Below are 27385 nucleotides of genomic sequence, written 5' to 3'. Positions count from 1 at the left end.
TTCCTATTCAGATGTATCACCAATGCCCAATGCAGTGCCTCGCATATCATAGATGTTGATAACATTGGTTGAATTAATGAATAAGGAAGGCAACTCCATCATACTAAATTTTCTCTCTATCTGTTCATTGCATTCCCATCCCCTGGACTCTGATGTTTGTGTGTAAGCACCATGAAGAAGATCAATAGGAACTCTATCAAAAGGATCAATGAACGAGATGCCATCTCCATCCCACGCTCCCAAAATAAAAGAGATCTTCAAAATGTGCCGGACGGAGGAGAGTATGCCCCTTTTGTATCTCCTCCCATATTAGAGAGCAATTTTATCCAGGTAAATCATATTTGAGCCCTGAATTAAGTTCCAATAACTTCAGTAATTAGTTTTCTCAAACTGAAAAGATTGGGAGGAGAATTATTTTAAATGTGATAAAGGAATGCATGAGACAATTAAATGGAAGAGTTTTGGAACTTTAACCAACCTAAAATAATTACAGTGTTAAAGGAAAATTCGCTTCAATTTTTCCCAGCAAACTCTCACCTAGGAGTTCTGCTCTGACTCTACAATAATTGTAATTCTATTATAATCTTCCCAGAATGACATGAGGGATTGCAGTGAATCAAGACATCCCACACAGGAAAGCATTCAGACAGCTCCTTTCTCAGATTTAGAAGACATTTGAAAGAGCAAAATCTATGACACGACTGAGTATTAAAATCGATTTTGGTTGGGATGTGCACTGGGTGTTGCATGTAAGCGATGAATCATGGCAGTCTACCCCTTGAGACCCCAGCACAGTGTACACACTGTACGTTAGCCAATCAGATGATAAATTATATTTTTAAAAATTAATTTTGGCTTTTAGTTCTGAAAGTAAAAGAAAATCATTAAATTGTTAGGGAGAAGAGTTTTCTTCTCCTAAAAATGTACCTACATTGTGAGTGCAACTACGATTTGAGAGCAGTTCTTACTTTCCCCTAAGCATTTGGCTTTAAAATGCTCAAAGAAATGGGGGGATGAGTTCAATATTATAGGCCACACTCCTACAGTGCACAGAAATGCCGTGAGAAAGGCTGACATGAAATATACCCGTTCCAGCAGCTCCTCAGCTGATTCCACGGAGAAGAGACAGGGAAGACAAGAGACACTTTTTTCTTCCATAAACGTGTTCTCTTCCCTGATGCTTCACCTCCAGAACGGCATTGGGCAAGAGGGGACTCCTCAAAGAGAACTAATGTTTAAGTAACGCCCAGAACACATGTGATAAGTCGTTACCATGTATACGCTTCTTTCCTATTCACAGTCTTCTTATTTTTCACACCTCTTCCTGCACCCTCTTCCAGTAACCTTCTGCAAGCTCTAGTGGACACTGGGGGAGGTAGTTAGCACGCTCTGGACCAGACACACCCCATAGTGTAAATGAGGAAGTTATCCCCTTCAACATACACAATCTCTCACAGTTAGCATGTCTTTGGCAGCAAATTGCCACAGGTCGTGACTCCAGTTTAAACAAATAAGAACAATGCTCTCAAAGTAAAAGAGCACAGCTCACCTGCAGGGAGTCATCAAGGACCTGCGTCCTCTCCTTCTGCTCTCTCAGCCTCAAGTTGGCTCCTCCCAGGACATGACATGCAAACAGGACGGTGACAGCTGCCAGACACAGATGAGACGCTCTCATCCCCACAGCTTTCTGTGAGGGCTGAGAAGCTATTCCCAGAGCCACCAGGAGGCCCCCACTGCGTCTCATTGGCCAGGTGGGGGTCGCGTGTCCCTGCTGAAAGCAAGCATTGGCAAGGAGATGAAATCACCATGCCCAGTTTAGGTTCATCAGTATTTAACCCCTGAGCTGGAGCCCCATCCCTGAGGGGCAAATACTGAGTGAATTCTGAATTCTGTTAATCAGGCATGGCTTTGTGGCCTATAGTGTGGGCTATAACCTTTTTCTGGGTGTATCTGTTTTTAAGTGTTTTTTATTTTTTTTAATGTTTATTTTTGAGAGAGAGAGAGACAGAGAGACAGAGAGATAGAGCTCAAACAGGGGAGGAGCAGAGAGAGAGGGAGACACAGAATTTGAAGCAGGCTCCAGGCTCGGAGCTCTCAGCACAGAACCCAACGCGGGGCTTGAACTCACAAACAGTGAGATCATGACCTGAGCCGAAGTTGGACACTTATCTGACTGAGCCACCCAGGCGCCCCTTAAGTGGTTTTTTTTGTTTGTTTGGTTGGTTTTTTTTGAGAACATACAGCTGAGAAACCTCTTTGGCTTCCTTCACATCCCTACCTAACCACTTTCCAGTCTTCTCTTTCTCCAACTGACAGAGATTTCTACTGGCCAAGATTCTTTGACTTTGGGATTTTTGCCCATGCTGTTCCTCTGCCTGAAAAGCTCTCCTGCCACCCAGCCGGTTTGTCTCACATTGTTCAGGTCTCAGCTAGAGGTCTTTTCCTCCAGGAGATTTCTCTGACCCTATGTCCAGGGTGTGCTGGAGTAGCTAAGTGTTCAGAAAGTTTGCAAGTCTACTGTTTAACACAGCCACTATTAAAAATTAGATTGTGTAAACTCATATACTCAAACCTCATCATTCCTATTATTTTACTATTTATGCTATTGAGGTTATGGATATAAGAGTTTGGCAAAAGTCAAGACTTCTGTGAGAATCAGCTGACTATACTGAATTTAAAATGAAGAAAATTGTAAGTATCATTTTTTGTAAATTGTGTGCGATTCATCTTTTATAGCAGTAAAATATATAATAATCATATTATAGCTTCCAAGAGATAGTTGTTACACATTTACCAGCACACCACTTCCTATATCCCCTACTAAATCAACTACCGTTACATGCTTCACAGAACAGCACCTTGACCTTGTACTTGGGAGTACTTCTTGCAGTAATAATTAGTGACATTTGCTTAATGTTCACCTTCCCTGACAGAACCCCCATGGCCCACTGTGATATTTCTAAGAAAACACATCAACAAGTGATTGAACAAATGCATCATGGTTCATTTCTCCTTTATTCTTTGCACTGTTGAAGTAAGCAAGGTTGTTGGGGCCATACACTTTATCAGAAAACTCGTCTTCCTGTTCTCTACCTTAGGTTAATAGGAAAGGTGAATCCATTTACCTTCACAACCGAGCCAACTGGGTGACTGTAGGCATCTGCTCTTCCAGTAACACCCACAAGACCCCCAGTGTGATGCTTCTGGCTCATCTGACCCCTGAAGCCCAGAAAGATAGAGGATCCCAATTTCAAAGACTCCTGACATCTCCTTCTCCAGAGAATCTGGTGCTTACCAGGTGAGTTACAAAAGGATCTTTCAGAAAACATGCCTAACCCCCGAGAAGCTGAAAATAAAAATACCAATGACATTTGTTTCAAGGGAGCATCTCACTTGCACTCTGCTACAAATGATAGTCGTGTGCTTGAAGTCTGGGAAAATAGCTCATGACAAGCTGGCAGTCAAACAGGTAGTTAATTTTTAAAAATTTAGCCTAAGTGGGGCGCCTGGGTGGCTCAGTTGGTTAAGCCTCCGACTTTGGCTCAGGTCAGATCTCACGTTTGTAGGTTCAAGCCCCGCATCAGGCTTTGTGCTGACAGCTAGCTCAGAGCCTGGAGCCTGCTTCCGGTTCTGTGTTTCCTTCTCTCTCTCTGCCCCTCCCTCTCTCATGCTCTGTCTCTCTTTGTATCAAAATAAATAAAACATTAAAAAAGGTTTAAAAAAAATTTAGTCTAAGTAACAGGAACTGAAGATTCATAATAAACTGCCTCTCTAGGGCATGCCCGTCTTTCCCCAGCATCTCAGCCTCCATCAGAAGTACCTCTGGTCTTGGGGCACCTGTCTGTCTCAGTCAGTTGAGTGTCCAACTTCAGCTCAGGTCATGAGCTTGCAGTTCATGAGTTCCATTCCTACATCAAGCTTGCTGCAGTCAGTGCAGAGCTTCAGGTCCTCCATCTCTCTCTCTCTCTCTCTCTCTCTCTCTCTCTCTCTCTCTCTCTGCCCCTCTCCAACTTGCACTCTCCCAAAAATAAATAAATTTGGAGAAAAAAAATGAATTAGCTCTAGTCTTGTCTCAAGCCACTAACTTGCTCTATGACCTAGAGCAATCACTCAACTTCTCTCTCAGCTTTGCAGGATTAACTAAGTGGGACAACTTCTCAAGATAAATGGTTGATACTCTGAATTTTTAAGCTCATTAGAGTCTTAGGAGTACGCTTTGTGTGAGATGGCCCTCAGGGCTGGTTATATGTACTAAAAATCAAGTTTTGAGCCTCAGAAACCAAGGGCCAGATCTGGGAACATAGTGGCCACAAGAAGGTACTGCTCAACCTCATGCCTTCCCCCACCCAGGCCTGTCTGGGAGACAAGCCTGTTGCCCTTAATCTCACTCATTTTTTTTTTTTTTTACTTTTTTAAATTTATTTTTGCGACTGTAAGCAGGGGAGGTCAGAGAGATAGGAAGGTACAGAATCTGAAGCAGGCTCCAGGCTCTGAGCTAGCTGTCAGCACAGAGACTGACGTGGGGCTTGAATCCATGAACTGCGAGATCATAACCTAAGCTGAAGTCGGACGCTCAACTGACTCAGCCACCCAGGCGCCCCTTAATCTCACTCTTCAAACTACTACGCAACATAAAAGGAAAGGCCTTTGACAGATCTCCAGACAGACCTCCAGATGACATTTGTGTTTGTTTGTAGGTTCCTCCCTCTGCAGTTTGTGACTCTCTCTGTGCACGATGCTAAGACTATGCGCCTCAAAGTAAAGCTGGTCAGTGGTCGAGCCTACTACCTGCAGCTCTGTGCCCCTGCATCTAAGGAGGACACCCTATTCCGTCAATGGGTGCAACTCATCTCCCTCTTGAATCAGGAGAAGGCCAAAGCTTCCAAACTGTCAAAAGTCTCAAGCCTCTCAGAAATCACCACCAGCACAGATATCACAGGTTCCGTGGACATCATGGACATCACAGCGTTCGCAGCCATACAGACCCCACACATGTACGAATGTTCAGACCCTGTACGCGCTGTAGAAAGCATTGATTTCTCAGAATTCACAGATGTCACCGATGTCACTGATGTCACCGACGTCACAGATGTTCCAGAAAATGAGATCACAGAGGCCCCAGATATAAAAATTGTCACAGAAGTCAGAGAAGTCTGTGATGTCCTGAGTGACTCAGAGATTACAGTGGTGTTTGAAAACGATGACGTGCTAAGGGCCAAGCAAGAGCACAAGGTATGTGGCATGGAGGACTCGTTCTTTAGTAATCAAGGAAAGGAGGGATGACCAAGATGACTCTTCACGGTTAGCTCCTCGACATTGGTTATCAAACTGCTATGAAAGGTGCTTTGAGTGATTTTAATAATGAGACCATACCCCTGAGCCCCGGTATGAAGGAGTTGTAAGCTATATCCCAAAACAGGTAATGACCATGCTTGCCATCAAATTTAACTCAGTATCAGAAAGCTATGGTGGGATGGAAAGAACTTTGGGACCAGGGTCAGAAGACCTGGGTTAGAATCTTGCCCTGCTATATATGTTTGATCAAGACCCTGAAGCTGCATGAGCCTCAGTTTCCTCATCTCTAAAGTAAAGATACTGATATCATGTAAGGGCTATTTTTAAGTTGAAATGTATATAAAAGTACACACTACATTGAAGGATGGAGTGAAATTTCAATGGGTAAAAGTGAGGGTGGAAATAGAAAAATAGAATACCAAAAGAAGTGAGTTGCTGTAGCAAAAGACAGAAAGTGAAAAAACATAGAGCCATATCCAAGAACAAGAGAAAAATCATAAAGGGCAAGAATAGACATTTTACCAAAGAAACTGCCAATAAATATCATGGAGAAAATTTAACCTCACTAGTAACCAAAGGAATGCAAACTTAGCGGAAAAAATAAGCTATAAAACTGTTAATTAAAAGAATAAAAATAAGAGTGCCTGCGTGGCTCAGTTGGTTAAAGCGTTCCGCTTTAGCTCAGGTCATGATCGCACAGTCCGTGAGTTTGAGCCCTGCATCAGGCTCTGTGCCGACAGCTCCGAGCCTGGAGCCTGCTTTGATTCTGTGTCTCCCTCCCTTTCTGCTCCTCCCCCACTCACACTCTATCTCCTTCTCAAAACTAAATAAACATTAAAAAAATTAAAAGAATAAAAATAGTTGATGTTAGTAAAGGTGTGGTCAACTTGGAATTCATATAGACTCGTGGTAAGGATGAGAATTGGCCCAAACTTCTCTTGAAATCATTATGAATCAAGAGCCTGAAGATGTTTTTACCCTTTGACTCAGTGACTCCATTTCTAGGAATCTTTCTTAAGGGATTAATCAGAAATAAGAATGGGGATTTAGCTGTAAAGATGTGAATTATACTACATCTATACCATGTCTGTAAAAATTAAATTTGGAAGTAATCTAAATATCCACCAAAGAGGAATTGCTAAACTAATGTAAATCTACAAAGGACAAATGCCTTATTTATTTTTTCAGGAGTGACAACTGTATCAGGCAAGACCATTGACAGTAAATATATATTAAAAGAATGACTACTCTGTAGTTATTAAAATTGTTGGAAAATTTTTTCTTTACTTGCATAAATTTTCATGATTGAGAAAAGTTGAGTGAAAAATGAGTATGATCCCTATTACATAAAAATACATTTATGAGTTCACAAACAATAGAAAAGTCATACTGTTAACAGCAGTTTATTTCTAGTTTCTGGGATTAATATTTTCCTCTTTATACTTTTCTGAATTTTCTGTTTCCTACAATAAAAATAATTTTTAATTCAAAAAAAATTCAAGCAGTTTTCCATGATTTTTAATGATATGAAGAAAATGCTTTTAATAAATCATTAAGTGAATAATGTAGACTATAGGTTATCACAAAGAAGACACATACAAAATAAATAAATAGGCCCAAAGACTGAATGATATGTGCCATAGGCGTAGTTATTTTTGTCCAGTGACCTCAGGCAGGCAATAAGATTCTCCGTTTCACTTTATATCTTCCAGGAGTTTCTAACTCTATCGTCAATATGTGTTATGAAAAAAAAAACATGTTTTCTTTAAGAAAGAGGAGTATTGTATTATTTTCAAGGGGAGTGAAGAGAGGCGATGGACCAGGTGGTGCTGATGGGCAGGGGAGTGTGCAGGTGTGAGGGACGTCAGGGACTCGGGGTCTTTAGGACCCACTGAGCAGCTGCCTTGAGGCCTGTGACAGATGCCGAGGAAGACAGTGAGGGGAGAGGAGAGGGGATGCATTAATAGGAACCAGGAAATAAGGAGAACCGGAGAGATTTTATGGTATAGGTTCTAAGTCTTTGGAAAAATAAAAGTTTTTGTCTTACTGTGAACCTCCCAACTGATGTCACCTGTTAAATGCTCTTAAATTAAGAGCAACATTGGATTGGAGAGTAGGTGGCAAGGCACTTCTAGACAACCTACCATACCCTGACAATCCAGAAAGAGGAAATGCCATGAGTATTAATTTTCTCCAGGCGTGCGGGTGGCTCAGTTGGTTAAGCTTCCGACTGTGGCTCAGGTCATGATCTTGCAGTTCACGAGTTAAAGCCCCATGTTGGGCTCTGTGCTGGCAGCTCAGTGCCTGGAGCTTGCTTTGCATCCTTTGTCTCCCTCTTTCTCTGCCCTTCCCCTGCTCATACTCTCAAAAATAAATAAAATCATTCTAAAAAATTTTTTTTAAGTACTAATGTTCTCCTGCAAGGTGATAGGGGTGAATCGGACCACAAGGCTTCTGTATGTGCTGTGTTAGGTCCCATGCCACAAGCCTCCAATGCTCACCTGGCCTCCTCAGTGACCATTCAACACCAAGCATCATTCCCTCGTTATTGGGCCCAGGCACTCAAGGGCACTCGGTGAATACAAATGATGTGATTACTGTATTAGATATTGCTCTGGAAATTATCTATTTCTATGTGATGCCCTTCTGTTACCTGATTTGCTCCTGTTTATTATTTCCAAAGGAAAAAATGGAAAGCATTCTTAACCCTGGATGTCCACGAGATACAAAAATTAAGAATGATATCAAAGAATCCTCAAAACCTGTCACCATCTCAAATGTAACACTGACTTTCGAAGGCGAACAATGTTCTCCTACTACCTTGACTCCAAAAGAAAGTAACACAGATTCATTCAAAAGGATGAGCTTTAGAAAGTCTGAAAAAAGGACAACTGATTTTAAGAACACCGCTCTCAAGGCTGAGGAATCCAGGTATGTGAGGCAGGGAAATGGCAGGGACGCTAAGATGTGAAGTAATGTAAGTAAGTGTGTGCTTTAAAGTCCCTGCAACTCTGGCTCTTGCTGCTGAAGACTCTCAGCTATAGATACAATGTAATTGAATGATGCCAGAGTTAACTCTCAATTATCCACGTCAGGTTTAGCGGGTGCCTGGGTGGCTCATTCAGTTAAGCAGCTGACTTTAGCTCAGGTCATGATCTCACGGTTCATGAGCTCAAGCCCCACTTCAGGCTCTGTGCTGACAGCTCAGAGCCTAAAACCTGCTTTGGATTCTGTCTCCCTTTCTGTGCCCCTTCCCTGCTCATTATCTCTCTCTCTCTCTCAAAATTGAGAAAACATTAAAAAAAAAAAAACCCTCACACCCTTCAGTTCACATTTGAGTCTAGCTGGTATCAGCTGTGTGTGCTGAAGACTATGGGATAGAATTAGTGTCCATGATTTGGAGTTAGACTATGGGAATTCTTTATCTTTATAATTCTATTTTCTTCTCTATGTATTTCTCATACTTTTCTACATTTCCAACTTGTATGGTTTTCTTAATGTTTCATTCATGTATTTATTTACTTTGAGATAGAGACAGAGCATGAGCAAGGAGGTGCAGAGAGAGAAGGAGACACAGAATCTGAAGCAGGCTCCAGGCTCTGAGCTGTCAGCACAGAGCCTGACGCGGGTCTCGAACCCACAAACCATGAGATCACGACCTGAGTTGAAGTCAGAGGCCCAACCGACTGAGCCACCCAGGCACCCCCCAACTAATAAGTTAATAATCTGAAAAAATATTTTCATAATTTTAATACTCAGTTGCACACTGAATGTGAGAGAGCATGGATGTATTCTAAAGATAAAAGTTAATCCAAGCATTTCAGAGTAACAGCTAAAAAGAAACCAGAGAAAAACGTAGAGGTCTAAACACAATAGCAAGACTGAAATTTGTTTGTTTTATTTATTTTGGGAAAGAGATAGAGAACAAGCAGGGGAGGGGCAGAGAGAGAGAGACAGAATCCCAAGCAGACTTCACACTGTCAGTGCAGAGCCTGATGTGGGGCTTAAACTGATGACCTTGAAGATTATGACCTGAGCCGAAATCAAGAGCTGGGCGCTGACCTTAATGAGCCATCCAGGTGTTCCTGTCTAAATTCTTTTTAAATATAAAAAAGGAACAAGGAAAAACAGAAACAAACCCAAAAAAAGAAATAAACAAAAAAAATTATAAGTAATGTGATGTGCTACAGTTTGGCTGGTTCTTCAAAAATAATGCAAAACAGGCAAACCATGGACAACTTTATTTTTAATGATAAAATTAGAAATGTAAGAAGTCACCATCAACTAATAAGAGCAATACTAAAATGTTATTGAAAAATATCATATACAGCTTTTCTTAAATAACTTTGTCTTTTTTTTTCTTACATAACTTTGAAACCCTAAGTTAAATAAATAACTTTAACAAAAACGCAAAGAGGCAAAACTGGCACAGTCACAACTTGAGAACATAGAACAATGTCACCCAGGAGCTTCCATGAAAGAGAAAAACATAGTGTAAGGTTAAATCAGCGGAGTGAGAAAGTCACAAAATAGAGAGACTGGGAAAATAGATCAGAGCACCCTTTATTAAAGAGCTCTTGGGTGAGGTTCCGTGGCTCGGAGGGAACAAGCCAGGGAAGTCGCAGAGGTGATGCGGGAAACCGAGGTCAGAAATAAATGTGAAAGGCCTTTATTGGGAGCGCTCTCAGTGAGGTTCCCTGGTCGGACAGGATGGGCCAGGGAAGTGGCGTGGGAGAACAAAGGGCGGGGCCTTATATGGGGCAGTAGTTCCTGATGTGCGTGGGGGGGGGGCGGAGAACCCCCTCTTACAAGGTGAAGAGATGAGGCTAGGACAAATGATGTTTCCGGGGGGAGCTGGCAGGTGACAGAAAGTTCCAAAACGGTGGTCCGTCGGCCATCTTAGTATTGTTGGGCAGGAAAGTCGTGGGATGGCAGTCTGTTGGCCATCTTGGTGTTCCTTTCCCCCAGCCTGCCAAACCTGTCACATAGCTGTGACTTTTCCTAGACAGTGTTTTAGATACTCTAAGAATTATCTATATTTAATGTACAATTCTCTTTTAAATATGGAAAAATTATTTTATGTTCTCCTAATTTTTTGAAGCAAATAATTTGGATTATAAAGATTGACAAGAAAGAAAATTCTAGATTAATCTCTACTTAAGACAACAAATGTTAAATTCATAGACTCTTAGCAGGCAAAACGTAGCAAGCTTAATATAAAATAAAGGAAACTGTCAACATAAGTTATTATTTAAAGGAAGAGCAGGGAAAATCGTGGTTACCTTGAATACACTTGAGAGACTTTGATATTCTTGATAAAGACCCACAAAACATAGAAGAGTTTTCCTCGAGCACACTAAAGAATAATTATTCCCAAACAGAGACAGCATTGTGGGGTTTTTTTTAATGTTAATTTATTTTTTAGAGAGAGAGAGAGAAAGAGACACAGAGTGCAAGTGGGGGAAGAGCAAAGTGGAAGAAGGGAACACAGAGTCCGAAGCAGGCTCCAGGCTCCAAGCTGTCAGCACAGAGCAGGGCTCAAACTCACAAACTGCAAGATCATGACCTGAGCTGAAGTCAAACACTTAACCAACTGAGCCACCCAGGCACCCCAAGAAATTTAATGAAGAAATTGTTTTTATTTTATTTTTGTTTTTTTAATTTTTAAAATATTTATTCTTGAGAGAAACAGAGCATGAGCAGCAGAGGGGCAGAGAGAGGGAGACACAGAATCCGAAGCAGGTTCCAGGCTCTGAGCTGTCAGCACAGAGCCCGTCATAGGGCTGGAAACCAAGAGCCATGAGATCATGACCTGAGCTGAAGTCGGATTCTTAACCGACTGAGCCACTCAGGCACCCCAAGAAATTGTTTTTAATGAAGAAATTCTAGAAGTGTCCTACTTAAACTTAGAATAAATTAAGGATGTTCCTTATTAGCATTTCTATGTAATATAATTTAAGGAAGTGTCTAGCAATTGCAATAGGACAAAGAAATACAGTGAATAAACATGTTTTTTTAAAAAGTCACTCTTTGCAAATAGAAATTTATATTCAGAAAATTTGAGAATCATCAAAAATATTAGTTTGTAAACAATTATAGGATAGTCACAGATTAAAACTCACAAAATATAATTTGTTTCATGATTTTTATTATCAAACCAAAAATACATTGACAAAAGAGAATATATTTTTTAAAAGCAGCAATAAAACTTAAATATTTAGTGAGAACGATAAGAGGCTTGTATACATGAAATTATAAAACACTAGTGGCAGAAACCAAAGATACTTCAATAAGGAAAAATAAGCTCTCCTCTGGGTAGGTATACTTAAGAAAACAAAGATGATGACAAAACCTAAATTAATTTATAAATGTAATACAATACCAATTATCTCAATAGGATATCTCATATAAATGATAATATAAAAAGTTGTGGAAAAGATAAGAGTAAGAATCTCAAGGAAACTTAGGGCTGGAATATATCTAGAGGGACTGACTCAGTTATATAAAATCTTAAACCATATTATACTTAAACAGCCATCAGAAAGTTTAGGATATAGACATTAAGACATTAAAATTGATTCAAACTGATGGAGGTTCAAAAGAAACATGAAAAAAAGCAAAACTCTACAAAATGTCAAAGATTGATGCTGTACAACACAAAAAACTTTTCAGATGGGAAAAGAGTAAAATATTTTAAAAAATTTTTTTAATGTTTACTTAGAGAGAGAGAGAGTGTGTGTGTGTAAGTAGGAGAGGGGCAGAGAGAGGCTTGAACTCAGAAACCTGTGAGATCATAATCTGAGACGAAGTCAGATGCTAAACAGACTGAGCCCCTTGCCCCAGGTGCCCCAAAAGAGTAAAATATTTTTTAAAAAACTAAAATAAACTAGAAGAAAGTGCAACAGTTGAATTGCCTCACTTGCATGAGAAACATCATTTCTTGTCCTTTGAAGCCAACAGAAGAAATTTTCAATGGCAAAGCTTGGTTCATTCATTCAAAAATATTTACTGAGCACTTTCTATGTGCTAGGAACTGGGGATAGCTGTGAATATAAATTATAGGATGCTTTATTCTAGCGGAAGATATAGATACCACACAAATAAAATACACTATGTCAGCTGGAATGTGCTGTGATAAAAACAAAAACAGAGGGGCACCTGGGTGGCTCAGTCACGTTGAGCGTATGTCATAATCTCATGATTTGTGAGATCAAGCCCCTGCTTAGGATTCTCTCTCTCCCACTCACACTCTCTCTGAAAATAAATAAACAGTTTTAAAAAAAAAAACAACACAAAACCTGAATGGCTCAGTCAGTTGCTCAAGTCACATTCAATCTCATGGTTGGTGAATTTGAGCCCCTCATTGGTCTGCTGCTGTCATTATTGCATAGCCCACTTTGGATCCTTCGTCTTCCTCTCTCTCTGTCCCTATACCACTTGCATGAGCATTCTCTCTCTCTCTCTCTCTCTCTCTCTCTCTCTCTCTCTCAAAAATAAACATTAAAAAAGAAAAATTCAAAAATAGACCCCAAAACAAAAATAGAGTAACAGAATAGAGGGCAATTTGAGGAGGAGGAAGGGTATGTTAGAGTGGTCAGGCTAACTTCTCTGAGGAAGGGCAGAGATCTGAAGGCAGGGAGGAGCTCTGGAAGAATAGAGTTCAGGTTGATTGATTGCATACCAATTATAAATACCTGCCAAAAAATCGTTTTAATAAATACATAACACAATGGAAAAAGAATAATAATAAATAGATAATCTATAAAGGTTTTTACCTTCCATATATATAGGTAACTGACGGGAAATTGTAAAGGATCCAATTAACAAATGGTTTAAGGTTATGAACAGAAAATTTACTCCAGAAGACAAACACTTAACGAGTGATCAATCTCACTAATAATTAAAGAAATACAAGTTAAGCAATTACCATTTGGTTTTCGATGAGACGTTAACTATAACATTGATGGGGCCACCATAAATAGTGGGAACTTTCTGCAGAGTGATTTGGCAGTTCACACTACAAATGATTATATCCCTTGACTTAAAGGAACATGTGTTAAGAAGCAATTCAAAACAGAAAATAACTTAATTGAACATACTCTTTTGTAATTAAAACCTGAAAGCAATTCAAACAACCCCTGGTGGAAGAATAGTATGGAAATAGTATGTCAAGTTAGTGAAATAGCAGATCCTCATTAGGAAAAGAATCAGAGAATTTCAATAAAAAGACCTATATGACTAGTAAGGAACTGCAAGCTAGAAATGTAAAATTCTGAAAAATGTATATACAATGGTAGTTTATTTCTACAAACCAGATGATAAGAAACCACAGTGTAGTGTTTGGACATAGTGGTTAAAGGAATTAATATTTGTTGTAACTATTGATAGAAGTTTCCATTAAACTTTTTTTGTACAATTAATTACATCTATAATTTAAAAATCAAAACTGATGCTAGGATGCGTTAACTGGAAGACATAGCAGCTAGACAATGATCTTTGCAGTCAGACAACCCTGGGTTCAAATCCTGCCTCCTCTATTCTTGGGCAAGTTAAATTAGTTTCTTCAAGTCCCAGTTTCCTCATTTGTAAAATGAGAATAACACTGATCATGTAGTTGTTACAGGGATTAAATAAGCTGATATTAAAAAGTTCACAATGCCAGGTGCTTGGTAATTACTAAAAAAAAGAAAAGAAAAGAAAAAAATAGATTAAAATAGGAAGGGAAAGGAGAGAGAAAGGAGGAGAGAAAGGGAGAGATGGAGGATTCAGATTCTAGATTAGACTGAACATAAATCTAACATAGTTTTGACTTGCATTGAATACAGTAGAAAGATGATTCTATACCTCTGAAGTAATCTTTCTACTATACTACCTGAAAACTGAATCCAGGGCACTGGGGGGGAAATAGCACCAAACAAATATTTTTAATCTGGAAAGAAATCGAGGTTATTTAAACTGAGGAGGAAAGTGGGAATAGGTAACAATTACCATCTTCAATGTACAAGGAAGTCCAAATTTAAAGGCTAAATTTAAGAAGTGGATTTAAACTGAAAATTATCTTAACTAAACAGTTTACCAAAAAAAGTTTATTATATAGCAAAACAATATAGCAATCAGCCAATCTATAAAAAAAGGCATTAATACATATCATTGATTAGGTATTAATAAACAACAGAACTTATTTCTGGAGGTTGTAGAACTTTCTCCTTGGAAACGTATCAAAAACAAGCATCAGGCTTTTGTCCTGGATAGAGTTCAGACATTCTTCTGCAAGGGGTCAAGACCTGTTCATTTTTCTTATGTAATTTTAATCTACTGCTAAAATGAATGACAGATTGCATGGTAAAGTCAAATATAAGTACGTCCTGAGGATTCCTTAAAGGGGTGGAATGGCATGGAAATAGTAAATGCAGAGTTCTTAGAACTAGAGCAATAAAAGTATGGACACATTAGATGCCTAGTAAATGATCATTATGATCACTAATAATTCATTTCAACTAGTGTAGATAAAAGAAAGTTGGCTGTTCTTTTTCAAAAAAGCACAACACTGGGACGCCTGGGTGGCTCAGTTGGTTAAGCGTCTGGCTTCGGCTCAGGTCATGATCTCACAATTTGTGGGTTTGAGCCCCATGTCGGGCTCTGTGCTGACAGCTCAGAGCCTGGAGCCTGCTTTGAATTCTGTGTCTCCTGTCTCTCTAGCCCTCCCCTGCTCGCACTGTTTCTCTCTGTCTCTCAAAAATAAATAAAAAAACATTTAAAAAATTAAAGAAAAAAATCCCAACACCAAAAACCTTTACTCAAAAATATCTTAAGCAACTGAGGATTAATAACTCAAAGCTGGCTTTCTTTTTAACCTTTTTTCCTGGCCAAGGAAAGATCAAGGAAAGCAAAGAAATAAGGGTGATCCTTAGGAGAACCAAAAATCTTGAAATCATTGGGCTCTGTGCTGCCAGTACGGAGTCTGCTTGGGCTTCTCTCTCTCTCTCCATTTCCCTCTCTCTCTTTCTGCCCCTTCCCTGCTTGCTCTTTCTTTCTCTCAAAACACAAATAAATAAAATAAATAAATAAAAATAAAATATTAAAAAGTATGAGGATAACTTAAATTTTTAGGATGCAAAATGCTCTGCAGGTGCAAAGATTTGTTAGTCTATTATGATCATTATTATAAACAATGAGAAAATGAATCCCTGTATAAATGGAAAAAATCATAGAATTTTAAAGATAAAAAGGATCTTGAAGGTTAACAAATCCCAAATTGTTCAAGACTCTGCCCTTCAGTCTGTCTTACTGGGGATAAAGAAAGAAAGCAAAACAAAGCATAATACAAATTTGGGTTCCAAGTAATAATACTCTTAACCCCAGTTTAAAGATTTTTTTTTAATTTTTTAAATGTTTTATTTATTTTTGAGACAGAGAGAGACAGAGCATGAGAGGGGGAGGGGCAGAGAGAGAAGGAGACACAGAACAGGAAGCAGGCTCCAGGCTCTGAGCTAGCTGTCAGCACAGAGCCTGACGCGGGGCTCGAACCCACGAACATGAGATCTGACCTGAGCCGAAGCCGGAGGCTCAACCGACTGAGCCACCCAGGCGCCCCTTAACCCCAGTTTAATCAAGAATAGATTCTTTTTTTATTGCCCATTTGCATCTGAAACATAATTACTAGCCAGAGCCTAATTTGAGAATGTTCATTATGAATGAAAAGTATAATATCCTAGAACAGAATGGAATTCAGTTTATTCCTGGGACATTTGTAGGAAATGGTCAAGACATTGTGAAAGTGCTAATAAGTAAGTTCTATCTAGTTTTCTTCTCCAAGACCATGGATTTCAGTGATATTTTATAACTGTGCGCTTTGGTAAAGTGAAAAAGAACTAATGATGACCTTGTTGAGTATTTTGCTCTCAGATTTGTTAGTTTTTAAAATGTAAACTGAGGGGTCCCTGGGTGGCTCAGTCAGTTGAGCATCCGACTTTGGCTTAGGCCATGATCTCACAGTTCATGGGTTTGAGCGCCGTGTCTAGCTCTGTGCTGACAGTCCAGAATCTAGCACCTGCTTCAGATTCTGTGTCTCTCTCTTTCTCTGCCCCTCCCCTGCTCCTGCTTGGTCTCTGTCTCTCAAAAATAAAATAAACATTAAAAACATTTTTTAAATAAATAAAATGTAAACTGAAGTTTTGATCTAGATGAATGAAAGACTATGGAGGCTTCTATTATATCACCTAAGGTCCTTTCGAGGTGAAGGATTTACTTTATAAAGCATTTCTATTCCTTCTCATACCTTGACAAAATTGCTACTGTGACTTTGTTTTAAAGAGGATAATATCAGGCTTCATTTAAATTTGCACCTATTTTTTAAAGTAGATTTACTTAATATTTCTTAGTCTCTTAAAAACTTTTATCATTAAAAAAAAAACCTTTTATCATTAAGCTCAACCTTCATTTAAATCACCAGACCTATTTGGTGAAGGCTATAGGAGAATTTATTTGCAAACGCCTTAGAAAATGACTAATTTAAACTTCATTTCAGAAAGATCCATTGTAGACCTCCAGCTGGATGTATTTGCCAGACCTCTTAAAATGGATCATAATTATGTCTTTATACATTTATCTGGGAAGCTATTATCTGAGGGTAATTATTCTTCCCAAATGCTTTCTTTTCCTCAAACAGCAATGCTTCCAAAATATTTATTGAAAATGTAGCCAAGAAACAAAGATTTGGTGAAAATTTATGTTTTAGCATGCTAATGAGGTTGAGAAAATAAGTATCTTAATTATTGTTATTAATTTTAAAAATCAGGAATACAAAATGCTCTTTGTCCAAAGACATACAAAATCTTAGTTATCCAAAGGCATTTTTGAAAGTGAAATGGTTTGAAAATCTGACAGCTAGTTTTCTCTTTTATCCAGTAAACTAAGTAAACTAAACTTAGTACTAACTTGGGCAAATAGCGGAGCATGTCATTTGCCTGCAAGATTCCCGATCATTGTCGCCCCCGTCAGGGCTGTAGAGATTGTGATGAAGCCAGCAGAGGTGGGCACCTTCTCACCCTAGGCGTCCATCTATTCCAGAATTTCTCCCATGTCTCTGTGGTAGCCTATACGCCCAACACCATAGACTCTCTGGAAGCCCCTGAGCAACAGCGATCAGCTTCTCTCCATCCCAGCCCCAAGTGCGTTTTCCCACGCTGAAGAGGCAGCAGGATAGGGATGCCCACAGCCTCACTGAGTGACAGGTGATAGAATAAAAATAGGTTATGTGTTATCATATACTATTCACTTTTATGGCTTTTACGGGTTGAGTAGCTTGCATGTTAGCAGAGTTTTAGGTAATTTTACTCTAATATGTGTTATAATATAATACCCTAGGCTTGCTACATGTTTCATTACGACCTACAAAGCCTTTAGCAATGGCCAGTTATCTCCTACCTAGTAATTCTTTTTGAAATATTTGTGGTTACACTGGCAAAATGTTGAAATGCGCTGTTTATTTTTGCAGGAGCCTGAGAATTAATTCAAGCACTTCAGGTATGGAACAAATTCCACTACATTTCTTTGTGATCTCTGGTATCCCGTAGTCAACCCTGGGTACTAGAACAAAGTAGTTATGAGCAAAGGAATCCAGTTAGATGTTGTGATGTGTGCCCTTTGCTCGCCCACCATGCAGGAACTCTTCTTCAAAGCCTGTCCTCATGCCGTCTTGCAAGTGGTAGGCATCACTTTTCTGTGCTGGTAGAGTCGGTTTCCCAGCTCACAGGGCATGGACCACTCCCAGGCCAACTCTGCCGGCAGAACCCAAACGGTAGGGCCTTTTATCCTTGCTGATTTGGAAGGGAAGAGGTCTACAACGAGATTTCTTGGTAAATCTACAATTGGATAGCCCCTCCTTTCTTCTTACTTGCATCTTGGCCTCTGCGTTGTTGTTTGGTGATACTATTTAATGTTTTATTCAGCAGTGTTTCTTTACATACTCTCTTGTCTCAGGATCTTTTAACTTCTTAGCGACAAGGTTTCAACATGGGGGTTGTCATATGGGCCCCAGTGGAGACCTGTCCCCTTGCTTGCTGCTGACCTACTTCTAAGTTACTGTCTCAGTTGAGGGGTGGATAGGCCTCAGCTCCAGTCATGCACATAAAAGAACATCATGGGGAGAAAGTTTACATGGAGAGAAAACAAATAATTCTGCTTTAAAATCCAAGACCCCGTGAAGGCATTCTTAGTCACATTTGCCTGAGCCCTACAAAGAAAAGCAATTAGAGGATAGGTGTCTACATAAATGGTATTTTTGTCTGTAGACCTTCCTACTGGGTTTTGGTGTCCAAAAGTACGAATTGAACTTCACTGAGATGTGGTTTTACCTATATTCCACTCTACAGAATTGAACCTGAGTACATTGTAGGGAAATGCCATTGTAGTTTATAAGAAAAATGCAAAATCTCCTTTGTAATATATAGAAATTTCACCTACCAATTTTTACCCCAAATTCTATTTCAAAAAGAAATCACAGTAAATTTATAGAAATTCTAGATTTGTCCAATGGGCAGATATTTTTGTCTTACTTTCTAAAAGCAAGGATAAATCTTGCAGCAGCCTTATCACTGATAATTAGTATGTTAGTATCTGATTAGCACATAATTAGTGCTATCAAGTATAACACATTCTGAAGCCCTAGTTATTTAAGCTTTGGGATTTAAAATTAATGTAGATATTGATACGTTTATTTTCATTCTATACGTGACTGACCCTTTCACCTGTCTTCTGGCACAAACTCAGTTTTGTTGAACTGAAGAAGCATTTGATCCTATTCTATTATATATGAGGCACTGTGGCAGACTCTGAGAGAGATTAAAAATAGATAATAGGACATCACCTGGCCTCAAGACATGGGCACAAATAACATAAAGTAGAATGTTATAGGTGCTTTCAGAGAAAAGTGGAGAATATAGTTAAAAAAATTTTTTTTAATGTTTTTTATTTATTTTTGATACAGAGAGAGACAGAGCATGAGAGGGGGAGGGGCAGAGAGAGAAGGAGACACAGAACCGGAAGCAGTCTCCAGGCTCTGAGCTAGCTGTCAGCACAGAGCCTGACGCCAGGCTTGAGCCCACGAGTGTGAGATCTGACCTGAGCTGAAGTCAGAGGCTTAACCAACTGAGCCACCCAAGCGCCCTGAGAATATAGTTTTAGACCAAGAGAGAAAGTCATGAAAGAGTCTATGAAGGAAGCAGTCTTTGAGTTAGGAAAGGGGAAATAAGAATATCCTGGATACAGGGTACAGTGAGAGCAAAATTAAAGAATGAGACAGTGTTGGGCATATTCAATTTAGGAATAGTAACAGATGCAGCTGGAAAGCAAAGCAGGATCCAGATTATGGAAGTCTTGGGCCATCTAAAGAGTCAGGATAGTATAGTTTGGCAGGTAAGGAAGAGCCACTGAAAGACAGAAATAACGAAATGAGTGTTATGTTTTAAAACGATTACTCTGACTGTAATCTCAGAGAGATTCCTGGCTACAGTAGGAAGTCATTATAAGGTACAGGGTGAAATGTTCCAAAGTCTTGAACCTAGAAGGGGGAAAAGGCAGTCAGATGGAAACAAGGATGTGAATGTGTAGTTAACAAGATTTATTGGACTGACTACCTGTGGGGACAAGAGAAAAAAAACAACTGAGGAAGACAGAGTTTGGGAGGCAACTTACCTAAGAGGTAATAAGTCCATGAAACAAGCTGGGAAAATGAATTAGAGGAAATCTGGAAAGAAATGATGAAGAAACCAGCCATGAAATACCTCACCTAGGTTTGAATTCTAACTGCATTTCCTCTGTTCCACCGGTGTGTCATTTAATGTCTCTGGACCTCAAGCTTCTTCAAATATCAAATACGTGTGCATATGGGTGAGGGATTGAAGAGGGCATGGCTAGCTGTCCCAAGACCCTTTCAGCTGTTATGATTTTATAAACTGACATGTGTGAGGTCCTAGTGGCCCATCTTTGTAAATTTAGCAGGCAGCTTAAATGGGGCTCTTAGAATCAGGAGCTAAACAGAGGTAGAGCAAACGTGCAGCGAAGTTTGTTACTCTCAGCTTGTTAAAGCACGAGAGTGGTACAATATACAAATTTGGCTTGCAGTTTTCACAAAGTATTAATTATTTTCCCTGGTTTCTTTTTTCACATACTTTCTCATTCTTTCCACTTTTCTCTCCTGCCTTCCCATTTTTCCTTACTTAGGCTTACATAGTTTTTTGATTTTCCCTCTGATTAGCATCCCTTTCCCCCTTTTTACAGTCCTCTGAATCACTTCTTCCCCTTTCATGCTCTCTTACTCCCACTTAACACTACTTACCCCAAGAAGAGCAAGTGTTAGTAGGATCTTAATCCCTTGTCCCATTGAATTTAGACTAAACGTCCATTAAAAATGAGTCAGTGAATCTGATTTCTATTCTAGGCAGTAGCCAGAAGAGTAACTGCTCCCCTCTGCAATAAAACAAAACCCTGGTCCTACTAACCTGGTCAGATTCACATTCATCCAACCCAGGCAATGCTACCTGAGGACCAGGGTTTCTTATTCATGTCTCAAACTGCGCAGCAGTTTGACAGAAGGACACTTTTTCTCCTTTCTAAGTAAGGTTTTGGGGAAAGTGGACTCCAAATGTACTGTTTCTATGAAAAGCCTGCAAGAAAGACTCCAGGCTAACACTGTCTCTCAGAATCTCGGTCCATCTGTCCCTTTTCTTGACTTTTAATTTCTTAACTATCTAGGTTTTACTCACCTTAACTCTGCTGGTCTCTTTACAGTGAGTCCAAATTTAGGCTTACCTGTGATCCTATGGTATTTTCCCAAGATGGAAAGCAATTAGACAAAGGATAGAGCTTCAGGAAGTAGAGAGGGAAAACTGTTTACCAAACACTACCAAACATCTTTCTTTTCCACTTTCCTCTTAACTATTGTAAATTAAATTCCTTGCAATCCTAAGCAGCCAGGTTCATTCTGTTTAGGAAACACAGTCTAAAAAGAGAAAGGATGGGAGGACCCAAACAAGGAAACTATGAAATTTAATACTGGACTCCACTGGAAAGAATAAAGACATTTTCAAATTTAAGACCAAATTAAGTTCTCTCTCCTTCTGTGCCTTTTTTCTCTCTTGCTTTTGGCTTTTTTTCTTTCTTCTTCACTTCCCCTCTCTCTCATGATCTATATTCCACTTTCCTCACTATTTTTCTTTTCACCCTCTGGCTCCCTCCTCTCATGTCAAATCTTTTACTTCCCTCAAACTTGTGCCTCATCTGTCTCCCCCTTTCTCAGGGGAATGGATTTGAGGAAAGGAAAGTAAAACAGAAAAAGAAAAGGCCAATGGAAAAAACATGTAAGACAACCTAAAGGTAATTTTTATAAGTTGCTATAGTTAATAAAGCACAGACATGACACTTTCACAAAATGTTGTCAGTCAAGTGAATCTTTTGACCTTGAATCTTATTGCTTCTATTGTAGTAACAATAGAGGTGGAATGGAATGTTGAGGGTTCATTGTAGTTTCTGCTCTAGAATACTTCAACTGTCAAAGTATAATGTCAGCACGGGGATTGGGGAGCTTCAGGTGAGGCACTGGAAGAATATTACTTGCTACTGCTTTTCCAAGTGATTCCATCATTCTCATGCTTACTCTTCCTCTTTGTTCCCGCCCATACTCTTTTCCAGCCTGGGCAGGAACCACGTGGCCATATCTCATCTTGGCTCTGATGTTAGAACTGAGGTGCCCACTTTTCTTTCCACTCTTTTGTGTCACTCTGTCACCATAGTCAGCTTAGCACTTGGGCACTTATTAACAGGAACTCACTCAGATGCACACCATGGACCAGAGGTAATGCACCAGAGGAAAACAGTGTGGCCAAAAAAGAACAAAAGCCCGTGCACAATAACCCCCTGACCTCTCCGTACACTCCTTCGTCTAGGCTTGTTCTTTTGTCATTTCTTTCCTCCCATAACTGTGCTATTAATATTATTCTATGGTGGTGGTGGACAGTGAAGGAGGCACTCAGGGTAATGTGTGCTGGTACCTAGAGAGGGTCCCAACCCCTGTCATTTCTCAATATATTACAGAATTTAGAAAGAGAAATTCATTTAAAGATAACTCAATATTCTACAATGAGTCCATCCTTTGATATATTTTATAACAAAATTTCAAATATCAGGGTCTTATTAAGAGAGATCTGCAAATGCAAAGAAGAGCAAAAATAATATAGATACCATATTTAAATCTTGGCTTCCAAAATTTAAAAAGTGGCTCCCAGATATTTAAATTGTGAATTGCTGGTATATAAGAAAAAGTAGATGATGTAAGAGAATTTTTTTAATGTTTTAATTTATTTTTGAGAGAGAGAGAGAGAGAGAGACAAAGCACAAGCAGGGAGGGGCAGAAAGTGAATCTGAAGCAGGTTCCAGGCTCTGAGCTGTCAGCACAGAATACATATGGGGCTCAAACTCATGAACTACAAGATCATGATCTGAGCCAAAGTTGGATGCTTAACCAAATGAGCCACCCTTGTGCCCTTAGATGATTATTTTTAATGGTGAAAAAATTTTGGCAATAATAAAGACTTCATATTATCACAACTGAAAAAATATGAAAGTTATTTGGCCCCTTATTTATAGTGAGTATATATTATCTGCATGTAAATATATACATACGATTTATTTTAGAACTCAGACTAGGACAGATCAACGACTTGCAAATAATTCAGTGACACATCTATAAATTTTAAAGACTAAAAGCCCATAATCTTAATCTTGACATCTTGATTTATTAGATTCTTACATGGGTAGAAGAAATAGCCTTTAAAAAGAAAAATTTTGAGAAATTAAGAAGTTCCTATAACATCACTTCAACCTTTAGATTTAAGAAATGAGATCTTATTTGTCCAAAAAATCTTTACTGTTAGATTAAGAAGAGAAGCTATATTAAAAATGCAATTTTACTTATTTCAATCACTTATTTTACTCATATTCCATTTTTTAATGTTCTATACTTAACAGTAATAACTTTTAAAATATTCTGTGTGTTAGGCCTTTGAATTGAACTGACTTTTCCATCTTTTTTTATCAGATAAATACAAAGTACTAAAGTAAAAAACAAGCATAGCTCAAGAAATAACAACCAACAGAAGAGAAAAAAAAAAAGCTTTGTCTTCCATGTGGCAGAAATAAAGGCTACTGCTAATCAGTCATTAAGTATTTAAATCCATGCCAATCTAATTTCTTACATCTTGATATTTATAATTGTGGCTATCAGTTTTAAAGGAGAGTAGAGAAACATACAGAATTATTAAGATTTTTCAATTTATAAACTCAATTTTTATCTATAGGGCTTCTTTGGAGTTATTGGATAAATTTGTTATTCTCTAGTTTTACTTTTCTCACGTGGGCATTAGCCAACTCTGTGTTGTTTCTAACATTAAGCTCTGTGAGGTCCTTGAAGGTGGGGGGCGGGGGACCACGTTCTTTCAGTCCTTGTGTTCTAAGTGTTGAGCACATGGCCTGAGAGATAGTATTTGCTGAATCAATGAATGCCACTTCCGAACAGGGTTTTTGAAACCACTATACTTTTAAAAAAATGTTTATTTATTTTGTGAGAGAGAGAGAGAGCACATATACATGAACAGGGGAGGGGCACAGATAGAGGGGAAAAAAGAGAATTCCAAGCAGGCTCCATGCTATCAGCACAGAGCCCACTGTGAGGCTCAGTCCCATGAACCATGAGATCATGACCTGAGCTGAAATTAAGAGCTGGATGCTTAAGTGGCTGAGTCACCCAGGCATCCCTAAAACTCCTATACTTTTAAATATAGAGAAAGAACTACAGATAGTCCCTATCCAAAGAACAGTTTGGATTTTTTTAAAGTCACCACTTACTCCTTTTCAAAAAGCTGCCAGTCATTCTGCAATGTGCCTTGCCTGCCTTCTCAATCTTCACAACAATCTGAAGGGGTTTTATTACTTTCCTCTTTTACAGATAGCTGGTGAAAGTGGAGCTTACCTAGGTTAAGTTACTTGTTTAAAGTCATGTAGCTAGGGAAAAAAGATATATACATAAAAGATCTCTCTCTCTCTCTCTCTTTCTCTCTCAAATTTCACACGAATTGTACTGGTATTTCTACTGTGTCCTGAGTTGCAACAAGGAATATGTCTCACCTCCATTTTCTCCTTCCTGTCCCACAGAGAAACCTCTAGAACTATAAGGTCCAGTATGGTAGCAACTGGGTCTATGTAGACACTGTGCACTTGAAATGTGGCTAGTGCAACTGAGAAACTAAATTTCAAATTTCTTTTAATTTTGATTAAATTTTAAAAGATGAAGTAGCATAGAATTTTTTTCATTAAACATAAATTTATTGTTTTGATAAGGCTACATTTTTTTCACTTTAACTGCTGAAAATTTAGCATCTGAACTGAGATATACTTTTAGTATATAATACACATCAGATTTTGAAGACTTAGTATGAAAAAAATAACAAAGTATCTCAAAAATTATACTGATTATGTGTTTATATTACAGTATTTTGGATGCATTAGGTTAAAACTTACAAATTAATTTCATGTTTCCTTTTACTTTCTTAATTAGCTACTAAATAATATCTCACAAAATTACATATGTGCTCACATACAGTTCTGTTAGACAGAAAAATCCTCTTGTCATTCCCCTCAGCCCACAATCCCAGGGAATTACTCCTCTTTTCTTTGCTCCAGAGATGAAAGGGATTTCTTTCCCATTTCCACAATCAAGGATGAAATAGGAGATTTCTATGCAACCACTATCAGATTACCATTAGGGCCATTTTAAAGTTAGGATTATATGTAAAAACAACAGTTTCTAATTTAGAGATGGCTGTTCTATAACAGAAAATATTTCCTTGTGAGAGATTATCTGGCACAACTTGATTCTGTGGTGAAGAAAGTCACAACTAAGACTGATTATTATTACCTAGTAACATAGTCCTTTAAATTGTTTTAATGTTTTATTTATTTTGAGAGAAAGAGAGAGAGAGCATGAGCAGGGGAGGGGCAGAGAGACAGAGAGACACAGAATCCATAGATAGGCTCCAGGCTCAGAGCTAGCTGTCAGCACAGAGCCCAACAAGGGGCTCGAACCCACGTAAACGTGAGATCATGACCTGAGCGCCCCTAACAGAGTCCTTTAAAAGGCAGGCCCAGACCACACAAAGTGCAGGTGACTATGTGGACAACCAGATCGTTTATACATCCTGGTACCTGAAAAACCACTTTGGAAAACAGGATGTATCTTCTAAAGTTATGACATCTTACCATATGACCAAACAATTCTACTCTAGGTATTTACTCAGGAGAAAGTAAAACATGTTCATAGCACATACATTCAAAACAAGACTTGTACACAAATGGTCTTAGGACTTTTATTCATAACAGCCCAAATCTGGAAACAACCCAAATGCTCACAGACAGGTGAAGCATATTCATACAATGATACTACTTAACAACAACAAAACACAAAGTGATAGGTGCAAAAACAACAATGTGGGTGAATCTGAAAAACAGCATGTGGAGTGAAGGAAGTCAGATACAAAAAGAAAACACAGGGCACCTGCCTGGCTCAGTGGGTAGAACGTGTGACTCTTGATCTTGGGGTGTGAGTTTAAGCCCCACAGTGGGCATTGATGCATATTACATGTTTTTATTCTTTTTTTTTTTTAAGGAGCCAATGCAATGACTAGTCATTATTGGAAAGAAGAAACTTTGTAGCACATTTTGAGTAAGTTAGTGCAAAGGCTCAGTGGGCCAGCTGGTGGTGCACCAGCTTGTAATGGGTTCCACAGCTAGGGCATCGCTGGGCCTCGCCTTTGTGCAGCCAGAACCAGATGACGACACTATTGTCCTCTTCACAGATGCAGCCCGCTATTTGCTCGTTAGTGATAGATGGGACTAAATTAGGGTCTTCCTTGGTGCCTGAAGCTGCCTTTGGGCCTAGCATATTGTAGGGGTTCAGTCCCTTCCTTGCAGCCATCATGACCTCCCTCTCCAGCCAGTTGCCTGCTCATCATCAGTAGGAACACCACCTCCAGAGGCCATGGAGCTCATCGCGTGGCGACTCCATTGGGACCTGGGGCCCTGAGGGCCTATGCGGCCAGGGATCCAACTCTGGCAAGTAACCTTGAAGCCATCATACCCGCTACATGTTTTTATTCTTTAAAAAATGTTTATTCATGGGGCGCCTGGGTGGCTCAGTCAGTTGAGCATCCAACTTCAGCTTAGGTCATGACTTCAGCTTAGGTCATGATCTCATGGCTGGTGAGTTCAAGACCCACGTCAGGCTCTGTGCTGGCAGCTCAGAGCCTGGAGCCTGCTTCAGATTCTGTGTCTCCCTCTCTCTGACCCTCCCCGGCTCATGCTCTTTCTCTCTCTCTCAAAAAGTGAATAAATGTTAAAAAATTTTAAAACAATGTTTATTCATTTATTTTTTTAAATTAAAAAAATTTTAATGTTCATTTATTTTTGCAAGAGAGAAACAGAGAGAGAATGAGGGGCAGAGAGAGAGGGAAACACAGAATCTGAAGCAGGCTCCAGGCTCTGAGCTGTCAGCACAGAGCCTGAGGTGGGGCTTGAACTTACAAACTGTGAGATCATGACCTGAGCCAAAACCAAGAGTCAGATGCTCAACCCACTGAACCACTCAGGTACCCCTAAATGTTTTCATTTAAATGAACCACTTTCCTTGTGCCATTTGCAATTAACCACCTCCCCCACCCCTACGCGGACCCCCCACCAGCCCACTCTCACATCTTATAACCACTGAATAGATATTACCTTCTAAAGATTTGGATATTTTGAGAAGCAAAAAATTGTAAATCCCAGGTATATGTTTCCACTGAGTTTGTGCAAATCCCTCCTTAGAATTATCTCCTTTATCTGATCTGTAATTTCCATCAGAAACTCTGTTCCTCAGACTGACTCCCCTCACCCGGTCTCATGGAAGGGGTATATGTCTGCTTTGAAATGGTCCAATAAAGGGTCACACATATAATAGGACCCTTATAATCACTTAGATATTAGAAAAAAGATATTTAAGTTT

At 39.2% G+C, this 27385-nt stretch overlaps 1 protein-coding gene and 1 pseudogene across 3 annotated transcripts in view; one reads left to right on the top strand and one right to left on the bottom strand.

The window, feature by feature from the left end:
• FAM71D (family with sequence similarity 71 member D) overlaps nt 1-23517 on the top strand; it is a 30961-nt gene extending 7444 nt beyond the window's left edge. The window contains exons 2-8 of one of the 3 annotated variants that reach the window (XM_029951714.1): nt 168-330; nt 3099-3298; nt 4698-5232; nt 7979-8226; nt 17792-17820; nt 17960-18094; nt 23390-23517. In XM_029951714.1, the coding sequence (XP_029807574.1) occupies nt 172-330; nt 3099-3298; nt 4698-5232; nt 7979-8226; nt 17792-17820; nt 17960-18094; nt 23390-23412 (1329 nt within the window). In that variant the 5' untranslated portion in view covers nt 168-171 and the 3' untranslated portion in view covers nt 23413-23517. The remainder of the gene's footprint in view (nt 1-167; nt 331-3098; nt 3299-4697; nt 5233-7978; nt 8227-17791; nt 17821-17959; nt 18095-23389) is intronic. The other 2 variants (XM_029951715.1, XM_029951716.1) reach the window with 2 other exon arrangements.
• A 2544-nt stretch (nt 23518-26061) lies between these two features.
• Nucleotides 26062-26477, bottom strand: LOC115302556 (annotated as a pseudogene).
• Nucleotides 26478-27385: the final 908 nt, after the last annotated feature.

Source organism: Suricata suricatta, chromosome 9 (assembly GCF_006229205.1).
Source record: "Suricata suricatta isolate VVHF042 chromosome 9, meerkat_22Aug2017_6uvM2_HiC, whole genome shotgun sequence".
NCBI classification, from domain to species: domain Eukaryota; kingdom Metazoa; phylum Chordata; class Mammalia; order Carnivora; family Herpestidae; genus Suricata; species Suricata suricatta.
The sequence above is the reverse complement of the archived record's forward strand: the minus strand, read 5'-3'. Positions and strand labels throughout refer to the sequence as shown.